This window comes from Camelus bactrianus, chromosome 6 (genome assembly GCF_048773025.1).
Source record: "Camelus bactrianus isolate YW-2024 breed Bactrian camel chromosome 6, ASM4877302v1, whole genome shotgun sequence".
NCBI classification, from domain to species: Eukaryota; Metazoa; Chordata; class Mammalia; order Artiodactyla; family Camelidae; genus Camelus; species Camelus bactrianus.
Window position 1 is genome coordinate 88768872 of NC_133544.1, and position 18998 is coordinate 88787869.

The 18998-nt window shown below is 34.8% G+C and overlaps 1 protein-coding gene across 2 annotated transcripts in view; it reads right to left on the bottom strand.

The window, feature by feature from the left end:
* The window catches only part of VPS13C (vacuolar protein sorting 13 homolog C), a 157639-nt gene that overhangs the window by 38816 nt on the left and 99825 nt on the right, over positions 1-18998 (bottom strand). For both annotated transcript variants that reach the window (XM_074366228.1, XM_074366229.1), the window contains exons 49-63: positions 18656-18900; positions 17272-17501; positions 15844-15936; positions 12737-13102; positions 12283-12369; positions 10841-10996; positions 10402-10666; positions 9605-9765; positions 8392-8513; positions 7617-7911; positions 5965-6354; positions 4359-4463; positions 3464-3628; positions 1666-1794; positions 1252-1385 (exon numbers count right to left, since the gene is read on the bottom strand). In XM_074366228.1, coding sequence (XP_074222329.1) covers positions 1252-1385; positions 1666-1794; positions 3464-3628; positions 4359-4463; positions 5965-6354; positions 7617-7911; positions 8392-8513; positions 9605-9765; positions 10402-10666; positions 10841-10996; positions 12283-12369; positions 12737-13102; positions 15844-15936; positions 17272-17501; positions 18656-18900 — 2943 coding nt within the window. The remainder of the gene's footprint in view (positions 1-1251; positions 1386-1665; positions 1795-3463; positions 3629-4358; positions 4464-5964; positions 6355-7616; positions 7912-8391; positions 8514-9604; positions 9766-10401; positions 10667-10840; positions 10997-12282; positions 12370-12736; positions 13103-15843; positions 15937-17271; positions 17502-18655; positions 18901-18998) is intronic.

Genomic DNA, 18998 nt, shown 5'->3' on the forward strand with positions numbered 1-18998 from the left:
TTGAAGCTTGAGGGACAAGAATACTGCCCTTTCTGAAGGTATACCCTGAACTGATCCAGACAAGATCACACTAATGGAATTCATTAAGGTGAAGTGAGTGGTACATCAGAGATCACCCACAGAAAAGGCTGTGAATAATAAATTTTTTAGTAGCTGAAGAACTTCACTTGGAGCTTAAATTTAAGACTTTTGATCAAATGCAATGCATAAGAAATATGAGTCTCGGAGAGAAAAAAAATGGGTCCATACCATTGTAGCATTCCAGGCTTGCTAGAAAGGGCAAAACTGGGGGCCCCAGCTAAAACCTGCTAAATGAGATCTGCATTTTAACAAGATTTCCAAGAGATCTTCATATTGATCCTTAAGTTTAACAAGTACTGGTTTCAAAAATACAAAAAACTTTCCAGATAACTACAATAAAATAAAAAGTAACTCAATTAGGTTTTAATCCCAATCTATGCTTTTAAATCTCTCAGCAGATTCAAGCCATGAGAGTTAAGAATAGGTAAATCTGCAAAGCACTATTTTTAATATATATATTTATTTATACATATAAATGTATAAAATAATGCCTTGCAGATTTATGATAATAATTCTTTGCAAACACATATCATATATTTTAAGGATTTAAAGCTATCTGTTATATCATTATTTAATGGCATCGTCCAAGCCAAATGATAGCAAGGCAAGAACAAAATCTCTATTAACCTGTACTATACATTCAACACTATTTATTTACTTTAATTTTCTTTAATCTTCTGCTCTCTTACTTAATCTTCTTCTACTACTACCCCCTCAAAAAAATCTAGATATGGATTTATAGGGAGAGGTTCACTGAGCATCACCAGCTTACAAAAGAATGATAATGCTTAAAGAGGTTCACAATTCCTTATACACAATTCAGAAATTGAACAAGCTCCAGAAGTCCAAATATTCGTCTCTAAGTTTGGTGTCAGAAGTCATTTGGCAGCAAAACTTGACCTGAGCAGATATGAAACTATTAACAGTTTTATTTATTCCACTTGTTATGAACATGCAAAGGTTTGCTGCAGAAATATTAACATGTTTGGTTACAGACTGACTCAAAACCTGCTGGGGGTTTTAGTAATAAATAGCATGTGTTCCCTATTACCTTTCTAAAATCTGAAAACATGTGGAATATGAAACACATCTAGCTCCACGTATTTCCTAGAAGGGACTGTGGACCCGTAAAAGCAAATCTGATTTTCCAGGAGCCCCTTTTTTCCATACCTCTGTTTGTATGTGAGGACGTCCCATGGTGTGTGGTTTATTATTAGGGCAGGTGCACATCCCTCATGGTAATCAGAAAAGCTTATGACAGTTGAATGCTGAGCAATATCTACATCCACCAAGATACCCCCATTCTATCGTAGAAAAAAAAAAGTATGTTGAAGTATTGGTTTAAACTGCACACGTTACATCTGGAATTTCAATCAGTTGTATAGATTAAAAACATCTGTTTTCTTAAGTTCTTACTGAAATGCATACTGGCTCTGATCTCTTACAAATGTATGTATGGCATTATATAGTGACATACAACACCTTCAAATAATTATCAGTATGTTTTACAGCATGTTTTAATAAAATATTTTAAAGCAAACTTCAAAAATCAAAGATATTTTATTCTAAAACATGACAACTTACCAGATCTTCTAAGCTTAATAAAGTGCCATTATCCTGCTGGTTGTAAAAGAATGGCCTGGAGAATCCTTCATAGCCTACCACTCTCACACAAAGTTTGCCCGAAAATTTCTCAGGCCAAAATGGGAGGTACTGAAAATATAAAAGTTAGTATCAATCAGTCTTAATACTATGTAAATATATGTATGTAAACACATGACTGGGACATTGTGCCGTACACCAGAAATTGACACATTGTAACTGCCTGCAGTTCAATTAAAACAAAAACAAAAACAAAAACAAAAACAAAAACAAAAACAAAAACAATACTAGGATATAAATAAGACAGTGTCTAATAAAATTTTCAATTCTAAATCTGATCAGGATTCAATTATTACTAAGTTTCTTAAAATAGTCCCTCCGCATCCAAGATTATTGACAATCTAATAATTGTTTATGAAACCAAAGAAACTCCATCAGAAGAATAGATACATTAGTCTTTACTAACTTATGAAATAATTACAATATGAGAAACTTAAGTGCTATTAAAATGCCTCAAATATCTTGATTTAAAAATTATTATCTTAATAACATTTTCTTTTATGTATATCTCATTTTAATTCCTTAATGCACTATGAATTCTTTCACAGAGTATCTCATTCTAGATAAACCAGAAAGACAACTGAAGGCAGAGGACATTGCTGTAGTCCTGACACTATCCTCCTACCTGTTTGGCCTTGATCAAATCATACACCTTTTAAAGCCTCGGTTTTCTTATCTGTAAAACTGAGATTTTAGTTCCTAAAACAGAAGTCCCGTCTGCTAGAGAATACGGGGTAAATTCTATTTATTCTATCTATTCTATACTACTGCTGTCAAACTCACATCACAGATAAAAAGATAAGGATCATTTATTTGTTGCCAAGTCTGTGGAGATCATTCCAAGTGCCCTGGGAAGCCCACGCCTCTTAGAGCTCTTTGTATTGTAACTGGAATCCCTCCTCTTGAGCTTTTTGCTAAGTATTTTTTAAAATAATTTTCGAATCTTTTTTTTTTCTTTGAGATGTACAGAAGAATGGTTCTATCCTTAAGTCAGATGGTTTGGTTGAAAACTCGGGCAAATTCAACACTAATGCCTGTCTTTGCACCTGTCCTCTCCCCAATTTTTCCTCATTGTCTTCACCTTACATCTTACTGAGTCTGCAAAGTTTAGTTCAAATGCCAGCTCTACCATGAAACTTTCCATTTTGATCTAGACCACCACAATGATACCAAGCTGCAGAGACTTAACTGACTTTAAACAGTATGAGATTCAGTTTTCTTCTCTGTAAAGTGAAGGGCCTGAATACTTGGAAATTTTCAAGGAAACTTCCAGCTCATCTATTCAGAGATTCCATAACCACCTATAACTTACCATATACTATCTTCTTCTCCATGTACTAATGTGTATGAGTCTTACACCCTCCAACAAGATTAGAAGCTTCTTAAATACAAAGACATTATCTTGACTATTGAGACAATACATAGTGCATTATCTTTATATACTTTTTACAGTCCATGTCCATGTTTATACATACAGGAAGAACTGGAGAATGAGTGTTAACAGTCTAGACTGGTTAGTGGTAAATAATATCAACAATTTTCTTCTTTTTTTAACATATGTTTATAGGATGAAAGAAAAGTTTTAAAGCTGGCTATTATATTTTAAAACACAAATATGGTAGCAAAGTAAGTATGACAAAGAGATATATGTAATTCTTATTTACATGTCTGTCTTTATTTATACATTTTAGAAGCCAGTTACATGAAAGGAAAATTTTACCTCTGAAGAAGCAATATAGTTCCACTTATTAGTTGGCACTGAGCCATCTGATGCAATTTCACCAACTTCCAGTTCCAATGATGACTTGTTCTCAATTGTATAAAAGGGAGTCAGAGTAACTATTCGCGTAAGATTAAAACTGCTCATTTTGATGCTAACACCAACCTGTGGAAAAGAAACAAACAGGCTTACCATTTCCCAGTACTTTATACAGCTCCTTTAAAATACACACACACACACACACACACCCCATTCACACAAAGACTTCTCACAGTACTTTAAAATAAGATTTCTTAAATAAAGTAACTACTATAAGACATGGTCCAATGACTGATTATCTTCTCACTAAGAAGAAAAATTTTGGTTCCACAGTTTGGTTCCATCAGAAATCAATTCAAGAAATCTCAATCAGTAATTTAAGTAATGATGACTTGCAATAACAGAGTTCATTTTTTAAAATTTGTTATTTTTAACATTCCAAAATAAATTATTTTACAATTAATGTAGAAGCTCAAGTGTTGCTAATTTATTATCTCTGTTGTCAATAAAAATAAAATAAAAATTTCAAAGTGGTAATAAAATAAGTCAACTAACGTCCGATTATTCAAATTTTCAGTCAAATTTAAGAAACATCTGGCAGGGAGTGGTATGGAGTGAGGATTCTAGTATATTCTGAATATTTACCAAGTTGCTTACTTGCCACTCACTGTCTTCAGCTTTGACAAATTTAGGTTTTGCTTTGATACTAGTGGCCATAGAAATTTGAGGAGAGACGTAACAGTCCTCCATATAACACTCAAAATTCACAACTCTGTACCCCTTGGGGTCCAGCTCCTTTACTGAACTGAAGAAAATGTGAATGAAATCAAAGGTAAACAAGCAAGCAAAATCTTACCAGGTATTCCATATTGTTGGCAGGACACTTCACACACCCATAATTTCCCACTGTATCCAATGAAAAACTACTGGACCAGGAACTTGTTGAAATTTTTAATTGTACCTACACCAGAGAACACAAACCATCACATAAGAAATCTAAAACACTACATTCATTTTATTTGATGGAAAGTTGCTAGACCGTTAGAAATTTATTTAGTACATGAGATACAGGAAAACAATCAAAGTTGTATTGCAAATGGGTAACAACCACAGAAACTCTAGGGGCCAATATAATAAAAGCAGAGCTCTGACCCTCCTATTAATCTCTGCAAAGAGAACAGTAAATTCAAAGACGTTTACCAATGAGATCCTCTGTTAGTTAAACAGGAATTATAACATAAAATGATATTTTCCAGTGTTAGACTTTTGATAGAGAGCTAACAAATTCTTAAAGTTTTAGCACATAGAGAATTTGTGCTTTTAACAGTATTCAGCAAACAACAGATGAAAAGTGTTGTGATAAGCAGAATGGAAGACACAGTTCCTGTCTCCAATGAGCTTCCGATTAAACAGAGAGACAGGAAATAAATACTAAAACTTATGCAAGACTCAATGTGATAAGACCTATATAAGAAGTATAAAATGCTATCAAAAAGTTTACATCTACCTATGGGATTAAATAAGTTTTACAGAAGAGATTTAACTGTGCTCCTGTATTAACCTCCTTGTACCCAATTAGATTCTAAAAAACCTGAGGCCAACCAGAGGTCAGACACATAAACAGGTAATTACAATACCAAGTATTCAGCAACACTCTCGGACGGGGTCCTCAAAGAGTGGTCTCGGGACCAGCACCGTCGGCATCACCTGGCAATCTGTGAGAAGTGCAGATTCTCAGACCCTTCCCAGACCTACTGCATCAACTATGGTGGCACAACCCGGCAGTGTGTTTTCAGAGCCCTCTAGGTGATTCTAACACACACTGAAATTTGAGAAGCACTGCTCTGAGAGAACATGGATGTGATCTCTAGCCCCATTTTTGCTGGTCAGACAATCCTTCACACGTGTCAGGGCAGAGCAGAATGACAGAGGATGAAGAGCAGACGACCAGAGAACACGAGGCACACAGGGAAAACACAGAGAAGGAGACAGAGAGTGCAGCTACACAGAGGCCTAGAAGTAAGTACTTGGGAAAGTGTGTGGTTAACAATTCCAAGACAAGAGTCTGAAAGGAAAGAAGGGACCAGAGAACCAACGATCAGGCCTTAGGCACTAGGTTTCTCTCTCAAAGGCCTGCCTCCGTGCTTCACACACAGGAAGGCTCAGTTAAACCAAATTCAGCTGCTCTGTCTTTTGAAATGTTGCTTCATCACTGGTAAACTACATAAAATCAAGCTTTCTCCTTGACACTACTTCAAGGAGAGAAGTAATTCTAGGGGCCCTGGAGGAAAGGGTAACTCGGCCTCGGGAAGCTACTGTTTTTAGTTCCTAACACCCACTCAATGACACACTCCTTAAAAGTCCTCTTGGACCTAATTCATACCAATGGCACCTAGCAAACAGGTAAGTATGGCATTAGGTAAATAATAAATAAGTAATTTGTTGCATCGACAAAAACACACCTTATTTTTACTAAAAATGTTCTTCTTCTTGAAGGAGAATAAAATAATATCCCTAAAATCAGCTGGGTGTTTGACATGAACATCTTCTGAACGGTACTGGAGCACCCGAGAAGTCTTGTTGATGAGCCAGTAAGGACTAAAGACGGACAGCTCCATCTGGCTGCCAATGCGCTTGACATGCACTGACAGGTCAACGGTCAGCGCTTCAGCGGAATCAGAAGAAAAACACACAAGAAGGAATTCAGGAAGTGTATCATGTATGCGGAAACATCCACGCCAGTTTTTGCCCTGATATTTCACCAGAAACAGTTCCATTATTTCCCCACTGATTCTTGAATGCAGAACATCGGCAGCACTGCCTTCCGCTAGCTCATGGGTTTCTGCTGTTCCCTAAAAACAAACAGACAAAAACTCAATTTGCTTACTAATTAAAAAAAAACCTTTGCAGTAACTTATAACTTCCATATTTTATACATATAATAATAACCTACCAGATTCAGATTAATTGACAACTCTTCAAAGTAGTACCATGTTGACATAGTATAAATGCCCATCATTTACTAAGGACTAAAAGGCAAACACTGTATCATAGCCAAAGGCAGAAACTGTCTTTTGGCCATTAGCAGGCCAATGGCTGTAAGTTCTGAGAAAAAGTCAGACCTCTGCCAAGAATCAAAGGCTGGATTCAGGGACACTAGCTGTTTTCCACCGAGAGCTACATCCTTGAACAAACCACTTAACTGTCTGGGCTTCAGCTTCTTCCTCTACTCACAAACCATGCCTAGTGGTTCTCATATAAACAGAATAAGGAAAGTGATATCAAACTATTCTGACAAGCGATCTGAGGTGGAACCATCTTAAAAATGAGTAACAGCAACATAATAAATCAAGCTTCCTTACCGAAAGCTTCTCTTGTATAAATACTACTTAGTTCATCTAACTAACTTTATTCTCCACAACTCAGGGACGGCTTATCATCAGATAAAAAAAAACAACAAAAAAAACCTAACATAGGTAAGAAGCACTTTCCAGATTTTTGTATTCTGAAATGTTGCAGCATGTAGAAATTTAAAGGTGTTTATCAGACTTCATGACTAGAAAATGTTCCCTAATATTAAGACAGATAGTAATTATTTTTAAGTCCAAAGAAACTTGAACCAAAAAATCATCACTTTAAAATAAAAATTTTTAAATTAACTTTATAATAAATTCAGATGAAATATTTTCTCACTGGTTTTTCCCATATTTTAGCTAATAGAATTTTACTTAGTCAATAAAGAGATTGTTATAACTATGAATTTATAGCAGATGCAGCAGAGTTCAGTGGTGGAGAATAAGGGGTCAAATTGCTTAGGTTCAAATCCCAGCTCTACAATCTATTGGGATCTCGGGCTGTCAGCCCCTCTGTGACTTAGTTTCCTCATCTTCAGGAGGTTACTGAAAGGATTAAATGTGTTAATATATGCAAAGCACACAAAACAGTGGCTGGCACAGAGTAGATGCTATACTAGTTCTTGCTATTATTAATATTATTAAAGCATTACCAGTATGTGATGTAAAACCCTGACCTCAACTAAAAATACCCTAAAAAAAAACCCCTTAGAATTCACTCCATGCAATAATAAAAGTCAAATAAAATGCAAGAGACATACCTCAAGTAAATATGTTAGAGCGTATGGGAGAAAATTCCGCAAAGTGACAGTGGGATAAAGATGAATGATGTAAGCTGGATCCCAGTCCTCCCCATGTGTGCAAATATAGCTTAATTCATCAGGCAGAGCAACTGTATTGACTATGAGAGGTAAAAAGTTGACTTCTGTTGATGGACACTGCAGCACGCATCTGACTTCCTTGCTCCTATGAAGTTCTTCCTTCCAGGAAATGTAAGTGGTGGATTCTTTGTACTGATTCTCCAAGATACCAGCTGGCTGAATAAACAACTGACATCTACAGAAGAAGAAAACAGAGAGGGGGAAAAAGTTTTTATTGAGAACTTAAGAAAAAGAATCTCATTAAATCTTCTTGATAACTCTACAAGGTAAGTACTATTATTCCTATTTTTATAGGTGAGAAAAACAAGGTCAAGAAAGGTTAAGAAACATAGCTAACTCATGGAGGAACCTTCTGGGAAAAAAACACTGTAAAAAATGATCAAAAAAAAAAAGTCATTTCAAATACAAAGCAATTGAGTAAAAATGAGTCTCAGAAAATTCCAAAACATCAAATATACAACAAGAAATTTTCATCTGGTAAACTCAGTAATAATATGAATGTATTCCTCTACGTCTTACAAATGACTTTTTCAGATCTTCAGATAATTAAGAACATGAGATTATTTCTTCCTAGAATATGGACCCTTAAATTACAGAATTAAAATATATATATTATGACCCTTCTATAGCTTAGTACATTCAAGGAAGTACCCACCTATATGAATCTAAAGGGACATGGAACTCCTCTTCAGGCCTGGCTACTCCAATGCGCTCCAACAGCTTGACATTCTTAACATACTTATAGATGATGAATGCAATAGAGAAATGGTTTTTAATCTGTTGGATAAAAAGACATACAAGTTGTTTTAAAAGATGTAGAAGTTCAGAAGAAAAATGTGAGTTGCACACAATTACTTTTGGATCTAAACATTTTCAACTCCAATACGGGAAGATATTTTTATGGTACCTGAAAAATTTTGATATTTAAGTGCTATCTACCTACCTACCTATCTAAATATATATGAAACTTGAAACTGTTTAAGTGACAGTTGAAAATTATTAGGATATTCACATGCTCTGTATATTACATACTGAAATTTATTGTTAATTATATTATTTTTCAAATGTGTATTAATTTTTGAGGATTTCAGCCATACTACTATCTTCATTACAACCTTGATTCAGTGCACCATGTGACTAAACAGAAAAGGATAGCAAAGGAAATATGAGGTAAATAAATATAGTGCAACTCTCTTTTCTTGACTACAGTGTAATATAGGCTGGAGCTAATAGCAAACTATGAGACAACAATGGTCAAAATTGGAAATCCTTTCATTTTCATCTGATGTTACAGGTAGGAAGAAATGTTCTTTTGCTGACCATATACTGAAATCTATAATGATGCACAGAAAAAAGAAAAATGGACAATGCCTTAAAGGTAGAAAAAAATTTTACACAGATTAATAAGTTCAAGTTTTTTTTCCCCTCCTCTGGGGAGATCATTCCAATATTCCTTCACACATACTTGAAAAATACAATACAAAGAGATGGAGTGTTATCCTATTTGACAGCCAGCTAGTATTATAATACTCTTTAGTTCTGAATCTTTAAAGGAATAGACAAAAATTCCCATTAATTTTAAACTTAGGAGACAACAAAATGGGAGTGTTTATCACACTGTAAACCAGCTATACTTCCAATTTAAAAAACCCCAAAAAACAAAACAAAGTGTGTTTTATCAGAGACTTAAGATGAAGAATATTACAAAAGTATGTTGTAATACAGGAAAGAGCAGTCAGTTCAATCTATTATTTATTTCTGAATAATCAGCATTGACCTAATAAAGTTTTACTATATTCCTATATTCAGCCAAATGATTTAATATTTCTTGATATACTAACAGGGCACAATTCATCTTTATGCATTACCTGCAGAGGAGAACGAAGGGTAATTACTTTATTCCCTTCAGCTGCATCAATTTGTACCACGAGTGAGTCAAAATGACTGGCACTGGGATTGCATACATTATACAACCGCCGTCCAGGTCTGGCAACGGGGACTTTTGCAACTTCTGTATATCCATGCGGTGCTAAGTAAGTGAGAAGCATTCCAAATATTAACTTACTTATATTTTTATAAGATACAATCACCAGCAGTACCTCAAAATACCAGAGTATTCTGCCTCATGACTAGAAATGACGACCACACAAAACGTTTTTCTAAGACACAGGAACTAACAAAGAAAAGAAACTATTATTGTAAAGTTTTTTAACCAAGACAATTTCTCTTGGGGTTTTAAATGTATTAAAACAAACAAAATCCACCTTGTTCCTCATCTTCTCAACTATATAGCAAAAAAAAAAAAAAAAAAAAAAGCGCCCTTTTCTGAGATGGTGATAATTACTGCCAACATTTTAGGACTTGTAAATACAGTTATTTTCTCTTCTCTTTGAGCTCCCATCCTTTCTGAAGCATCGTAAATACTGTACTATTTAAGTACAAAGAAATAATCTGGTTTTCTAAGGTAAATCTTAAATTAATCAAGTTAAATTTTATCAAGTTTAGAGGAAGAAAACAGGCGACAAAAGTTTATCAACTATTTCTTTCAAGCCTTTAGAAATGTTGTCTCTCAAGGTATCTGGAGGAAAATATTTTTCCACACTTTTATCAGAAATAAGCCGACACCAACAATTCCAAAGGTGCCTTTAAAAATAAAGCAGCATACCAAAGGTCAGAGTGAAGAGGGAGCTTTCTTGACGGCTCAGTATGGACAGTTTCCCTTGATGTGAAGGTTCCATGCTGGCATACTCCAGTTCCAAACTCTGACCAGCATCAAGATCACAAACACCACTTTTCTCAGGGGAGCCCATCACTCTGAGATTATGATTGGGCTGTACCTTAATGGGAACACCTACAGAATTTGTTACTGTAAAAGGCGCCCTGTCTTTTAAAGAGTAGTCAAAAGTAGAAGCAGCGCCCTCTGAAAAACCCTGAAAAGGAACACAACATCACAATAAAATTTTTGCATAGCTCAAATTTTTTTTCAAAAATTACACTGTGACTACACATTATTTAGAAACTAATTTTCAGGACAAACAAAAAAAAATCCACACATTTCAATTAAAAATTCTGTTTGAAATACTGAAAGAAAGAAGCAAACATACCTTTGCTAAATTGTTGAAAACAGTAAGAGAACTTTTGGATACTGTTATATTCATTGTGTCTCCTGAAGAAATACCAACTTCTGTTTGTGGCTCAGGAATTACAATAAAATCATCTCCTGGCATCAAACTTTTATCCTGGACTGGATTGTTCTTTACCTATGGGGATAAACACAAAATAAATGTAACTTATTGGCCAATTAACAATAAAATGAAAATACTCTCAGTAGAGTTAAATGTTCTTAACCTAGTCATTTTATATTAAGACTCCTCAAAAGTCTCATTTTCAAAAATATGTAGTGCTTCACCTTAAATTAGTACAGATCAGCATTCTTTCTTTCGGTGTGTAATCAACACTAGGGAAATGTTCAGAACTGTGCCATGAAACCACTCCAAGTGAGCTAACACATTTATCTCCTGTGCGCTCCCCAGAGAAAGCTACTTTCCCAGTGTCACTTGACTCACGGTCATCATGCGTTGATGAGCACGCTAAGATGACCCTGAAGTCTACATTGATCCTCGCTGGAAATAACATCTGCAATTCCTTTTACTTTTACCAGTAACACCGATAAACAAGTAATATAAGCTTTCAGCCAGCCATCAGATTCCATCCTAGCTTTTGTTCTAATAGCATTTCAAAAGCCTTATAAAATATTCTTTATTAGCCTGCCCGTTCCACAGAGAGGTAGGTCAGAAGTATCACCCCCCACTTTACTGAGAGGAAATTGGGACACAGGTTAAATGACTGCTCATCTTTAATATAAGAATCTGCTGAGTCAGTTTCAGTGTCTCTCTCACACCTGAGTCAGGCTGCCCCAGACAGGTGTGCTGTTACAACTTGTAAAGGGTATAACACTTATGTTCCTGTTAATCTAGAGAGACGTGCTTTGGTTTCTAGGATTCTGCAGTACCATAAGGAGATAGCACAGAGAATTCAATTCAAAAATTCTTGAATTTTTTGGTGTCTCAAAATGATTGAGTATTCCAAAGAGCTTCATTTACATGGGTTATATCTATCAGTATATATCTATGAGAAACTAAACTGAGAACATTTTAAATATTCACTTAAAAACAGTAATTACATGTTAAAACAATATTTTGAAGAGAAATAAGTGTTAAAAATACACAGTGAGGAGAGGAGCATTTACAAATCTCTTTAGTGGCTGCCTTCAGAGAAGAGGGGCACTCTCATTGCTGCTTCTGTATTCATTCCACTGCAAAATGACACAGTCTCTGGAAAACGCCTTCGTATGCTCATGAGAGAATGAGAATGAAAGTGATAGATAACGTCTGAATATTATCCTGAAAATAATTTTGATCCCATGTTCCTCCGAAAGGGCCTCAAAGATCCTGGACCACATCCTAAGAATCTCTGAACTAAAGAAAATATATAAATGAATGTGCTTAATGTCAGCCTACATAATAATATTTTATGATTTCCTTACAGCAAGCTTTAAATTCCATGGTCTTTTCCCCTCCACTCTTTCAATCAGTGGCTCCCAGACAGCATGGGTCTCATTGTAATAATGAACCTGGAAAGGCACAGAGTTATAATAAGAGAGTCTTTCAATTTTAATTACATATTTCTACATGGAAAATATAAAGCAGTTGTTGCATGTCAATAACAATTTAACAGCACACCTTTGACACAAAGCATATATGTAAAGGGGGTGCATATTCTTTTACTCTCTTACTTTACTGCCATAAACAAATTATTTAGCAAAAGAATCTTAAAAAAATGACCAAATAAATAATACTACATAACAATAAATTATGTTAGAATGTACTGTCTATTCATATATATACTTGCTATGTTCATACACCAAAGAAAGCTCACTTCTCAATTTTTCAATTGTACTTTTGAGGAGCCGCTGCAAGTACTAAATGATGTGGTCATACCTCTAGTGTCATGTCAGCAGCAGCAGCCATCAGGGAAGTCCAATTCTTAATAGTTCCTGAAAACTTAGACTCCGCCAATAATAAAGGTACAGTTCGATGCCCAAGGCCACATTCTAAGGTAACTTGAACTGACTTCACAACAACAGCACAATTTTCCTCTATCGATGGAGTTTCAATGTCTCTGAAATTCTCTGTTATTTCTGTTGCCATGTCAACACCAAGAAACCAAGAGTTATAATCACTAATGGATTTGATGCCCCAGAGATTTTCTGTTTCCTTAGACACATCTTTGGATTCATCTTCTTTTGCCTTTGGAGACATAGCAGCCATTATCGTCATCACAGTATTAAGAATTATGGGTGAAATCTTCAAAAAAGAAAGCAGGAAAATTTTTAGAATTCTTTCCCAGATGAGAAGAATTAATACATATTACAAAAATTTTTAAGTAACTAATTAAAATTTTAATTACATTAAATTCATAACTAAGGAAAACAAAAGAGAAGAACACACAAAATCATGTGTCAAGTCAACTAACCTCGTAACAGTGACTTCTGCCCAGGTTATCTAGAATTAAGTAACTAATGTGTCAACTGTCAAAACCTAAAGTTAATCAATTCAGAGTAAAACAGTGTTATGTGAACAGAATAATGTAGAAGTGTAATTGAATTTTACATTTTTCACCCAGCTACATTATCTAAACTAAGTATGCGATCCTCATCAAGATACACACACGGTATATATGTGTATGTATGACTAAAACATTATGCTGTACACCAGAAACTGATACAAGATTGTAAACTGACTACACTTCAATAAAAACAAAAAGTAAAAAAATAAAATAGATAAAAAGCGAAGTCCTACTATATACAGCACAGGGAATTATATTCAATACCTTGTAATAGCCTATAATGAAAAAGAACATGAAGAGAATATATATGTATGTATACCTGAACCACTCTGCTGTACACCAGAAGTTAACACAACATTGTAAACTATACTTCAATAAAAAATTTATAAAAAATGTAAAAAAAGATATACAAACATGGTTTTCATTTTTCTCACTGAAACAGGAAACCTGAGGATCACCACGGACCCCCTTTCACCCTGACTTGCAAATTCTGCCTCCTATTATCTCTGGATCATATCTTTGCTCACCTCTTCATTCCAATCATCGTGCCTTAGTTCTACAGCAGTAAAGATTTCTTCTATGTCTGGTCAACACTGTATCAGCCCACCCTCCACATGATTTTTCTAAAATTCAAATCTGAGCATGTCACTCCTATGCTTAAAATCCTCAACAACTTCCCATACCTTCAGGATAAGATTCAAACTCTATTCAGCTTAGGACTCAAAACTCTTTGTGACCTGATGTCTAATCAGTTAGTTACCCATGGTTTCCCAAAGTTTGAGCAATACTGGGTTAAATAAGTTAAGTGGATTTCCTTTATTGTTCACTTCTCACAACCCTTCCTTGTTTAGTATGCTAAAACGACACGATTACATCACCAAAAGAAGGATCCAGCATGCACTGCTTCCCAAACTTAACTGAATCCTTTTTCTCCTTGCCTTATTAATGTCACCTATAATTAGTGCTCTGAATCCTACAACTCCACCACGCCATTCTCTCCAGCCATAAGGGATCACCCTTTCAAGTTCTTAAAGGACTTTTCAAACCTTTGCCTTTGGGCATGTTGTCAGTTCTGCTTGGATAACCCTTCCCCTCTTTCTCCATCTAACCTCCCTCAGATTTTCAAAACTCAGTTCAAGAAGCCCCACTTCCTTACAGCTTTCTCTGATGTCCTAGTCTGAGCAGGAGGCTCCTGCCTGTGCTCCCAGCAGCACCTCGTGCTTGCCTCTAGCACTGAAAGCTGTGATCAGTTGACACATTTCTATCTCTCACATATGTCATTAAGTTTTTTGAATGCAGGGAACATGTATCCCTAATGTAGAGGACATTTTTTACACATAGCAAAAGCTCAGAAAATGTTTGCTGAATGACTAAAGTGACATATAACGAAACAGAAGAACAATCTCAGCACCTTAACCCATGTCTCAGATAAAGTGCATACAAATTCAAGTTCTTCCCCACATTTACCACTTTAAGTCTTCAGAAAAGCAAATCTGTTAAAATACAATCTAAGACTATCTACTATTTAAAATATTGAGAGAAAGCAAAATTGTTATTTACATGGTAATTCAAATGACATTACTTCAAGCCTTCATTTCATCACTACTGGTTATTCACCTATATAATAAAGCTGTTATCAGAATTGCTTTCAATCACCTCAATTTTGTGCCCTTTGGACAGAGAGAGAAATAGACTTTGGAAAGTATTCTGTATCTTCCATTTACAATTGGCCGTGAGGTCATATTTAAAAACTATGAATGCTACCGAAGAACAGACTGTTTTTTTCAATACTTCAAGTGTAACAGATAAAAAAATCCTAATAACTTATTTCTAGCATATATCTATTATTATAAATATTTTATAAACCAAGTAAAACATTTAATCACATAATTATTAATTCAACCAAATCGTATCTCAAATAAAAACCTAAAAATACATTATTGCAAATAAAATAACAGCAACCTTATTTTCCCATCCTTCCTTCCCATTTCATGTCTGCTCTCCCCTCCAAACCCAAACTCCAACACACATGCAAATATAACAGATAAAAGCTATCCTGATCATTTGTGTACATTTAAAAGTACAGATCACCCTTGAACAACATGTGTTTGAACTGCAGGGATCCACTCATGTATGGATTTCTTCCAATAGTAAATACAGTGGTACTACAAGATCTGCAGTTGTTTGGATCCACAGATGCAGATCCTCAGATACGGAGAAATGCAGACACTGAGGAACCGAGTATTCTGAGGGCTCACTACAAAGTTAAACGAACTCCTAATCCCCACATCGTTCAAGGGTCAACTGCACTCTTTCAAAGAAAACAGAAACAAACATTTGCATTAACGAGAATGTTTCTTAATGTTAGAGGTATTTATTCATTACTAAATATGTGAGTAGCATAATGCTATAGATATGACAGACATCAAAAGATAGGAAAAATAATAATTTTCACCCAAATAATACGATAGGCACTAACCTTAATTATAAATTCTTCAACATTAATATCTATATTTTCTTTTCCTGAAGTCCATGCACATTTTTTCATAAATAAAGAACAGGGCTGTAAGATCTAGAAACAAATAAAATTTACTTACGAACATGTCTTACTTAATTTGAGATCTTTAACTATAACCTATTACTAAAAGCAAAAAGGCAAATTAAATTATCAGAGACTCTCTTGTGAGGGCTCCTTCAAATTGTAAGTCTATGACCACTGTTAAAGGACTTAAAGCAGTTCTGATCAATTTCTTTAGGCCAAGTGCTTAAGTAATGATGCATATTTACTATTAGAAGCTTAAAATGTTTCCTTTTGCTAAATAAAGTGACTTTTAAATGATGCCCTGTGTAAAATACACTTTTAAGATATCTATAAAAGACATGAGCTAAAGACTATGGTAAGATCTTACACTTACAAAAAGGTAAATGAGGAAATGGAACTGGTTATTTCATTATAATTTTTATGATCACTAAATCACTCGAAACTGTTAAACAAATAGTTCTGTTAACATCTTTTAAAAATAGACTATATAGTAAAGTAGGTAAATGAATAGTTTCCAGATGATTAACAACATGTCAGTCTTGAATTTCCTCAAAGGTCCTTATCAGAATAAATTTCAAATCTTCAAATTTGATTTATTAAAGCCATAAAGCCTATATACTTAAATATCATCAAAGAAATAAATAAAGTAACCTCGCTCTTGAATTGAATGGGGGAATTAGTATTGCACAATTTTCAGTTTTAAAAAAATTAGGATGTGCTTTAAATAGAATGATTAACATAAGCTTTCTGGTGACATGTCAAAAGAAGATGATCCCAATAAAGAATGTTTCATGATAAAGTATAAACTAAGCTTAGCACAGCATTTCCTTATGCAAGTCACTCTGTCCACAAATTTTTTTTTATTTAAAATAACACTGCAAAAGAGTCACATTAAATAATGATGCTCTTAAACATAAAATTACCAATTTAACATTAAAAATCGGTATGCTAATTAAAATCATATTTTTCAACAATAATGTGAAAGTATAAATTGAAGTTAACTTTTAATATAGCAAAACAATCTCTTTCGGTCACATGACTCCAAATGAATTTCTTCGTTCATTCACTCATTCATGTGGGGAGCAAAAGCAACAGCTGAAGAGGAATGTGGTATTGTACTAAAATTCAAATACTGTTCAGCGAAAGATGGTATAATAAGAATGAGTTTGGAGGTAGTACACAGTTTTGTCACTAGCAGACATGGCTAAATCAGTTAACATCTTTGCAATTCAACATCCTTTTCCATAAAATCTCAAGCTGGAGTAAATACTCTGAAGTCCTACAGAGCTCTCACATTCTCAATTCTATGAATCAACCATTTCTGCCATCCTTCAATCCAAGTTCAGGATATAAGGTAATTCTTACTGTGGTAATGTTCTTTCCTCTCTTTTCTCTGAGAAAAGGGCAAGCAAGCACTTTAAGGTCTCTCACAGAGGCTTCCATCTTCTGTTCGAGTTGGGATGCTGACAGAGAGAGGTTACACTGGAACGAGGCTGTCAGAGCAGGAGCATCAGCCTTTGTCAGGTTGGCAACAAACACCACTTCTGGATCTGTGATCTTGGCCTTTAAAGTCATATTTGGTCTTACAGAGTCATCTGAAGAAACAAATATAGGAACCATAAACGTTCTAGTAAAGTAAACCTTGTCACTTGGGTACATGTTATCTATAATTTGCTAAGTTGCATCTAATATCCTATTATGGATATGGTAAAATTAACAATATTAATAACTGACTGGTTAATATGAATGATAACTGGTTATTAACAAATGCTGGTTATGTGCAATCTGATCCCTGTTGTAAGAGGATCATTCCCACTTTGACCTAACAAAAATAATCTTGTTTTGAAGCTCTTTTTGTCAGAATCAATGTGCATGTATATATATCTGAATATTACATCACGTTGCAGGAGTAAGGAAGGGGAAATGAGAGGGGAATATCAGGAAGAGGGTAGGAGATCCTGATAAACTAGACAGACCATGATTGTTTGTTTATTTTGATTTCACCCTAAAGTATACACTCAGTGTCGTACAATCTATAGTATAAGTATATTAAATGTATATATGAATACAGAGATATCACATGATTACAGTTTAAGAAAGGTAAAAGGAAAAATAAAATTCTGACCTTCCCAGTAAATAGCAGTTTTCCAATCTTGCTGAGTTGCACATTAGAGAGAAAAATGCCTGACCTTAGACAATTATAATTTAACAGAGAAAATCATTGGTCTATTTGGCAATACTGGAATAAATGGTTTATGGGTCAAGGAGTGGCATCAGCATACATGGAGACCAGACATCTGCAAACCCTCTCCTGACTTGGAAGAGTCTGAGGTGATGTCCAGGGCTGTCACGTTGGGTCCTCCAATACCCTCGCCTTCTGCTTTTATCTGTTTAATTGCTCTTCAATATGCTATAATTCTTCCAAGTATTTTCTTTGAATAAGACTCCCTTTCTATAAAACAGGCTGCCAACCACAGGCTCAGATTAACTCCCTCTATTTCTGGATGAGTAAAGAAATGTTAGTGGCAGAGCTGGAACCAGAGCAGAGGTTTCTTGGCCCTGATTCAATATATATACTCTACCTCTCTCTTAAAAATCTATCCTTACTAAAGTTATTCTACTGAATACATTTAAATTCAAAAGAGTAACTTTACATTCTTAAATTATCCATTTCTTTCTTTTTTCCTGTGTGTAATGTCTGTTAAAATACATGACAAGTTGTCATCTACAACAGATAAATTCTGCTAACCTTTCTCCATCTTGATTTTTGGCATGGCAGTCTGTCGTAGTGGAATCTGTGATTCTTTGGCCAGATTTTCGGGACTCTGAGGTACAGCTTTGATAAAGAAATCTGCCACAGTCATCAGAAACTCCACACTGGCACAGACATACAGCTTGTCAAGAACAGCATCAATATGACTTCCATTTTTCCCTTGTTTGTAATTTATGTCAATCATAGAGCTGTTATCTTGGCCATTCTTCTTATCAATCATTCTAAAAAAATAAATATACATCCGTTATGTTATTCCTGCTAAAACAATTAAAAAGATGAAAAATTTCCTATACATCTTAGTAATTTTTCTTTCACCTTT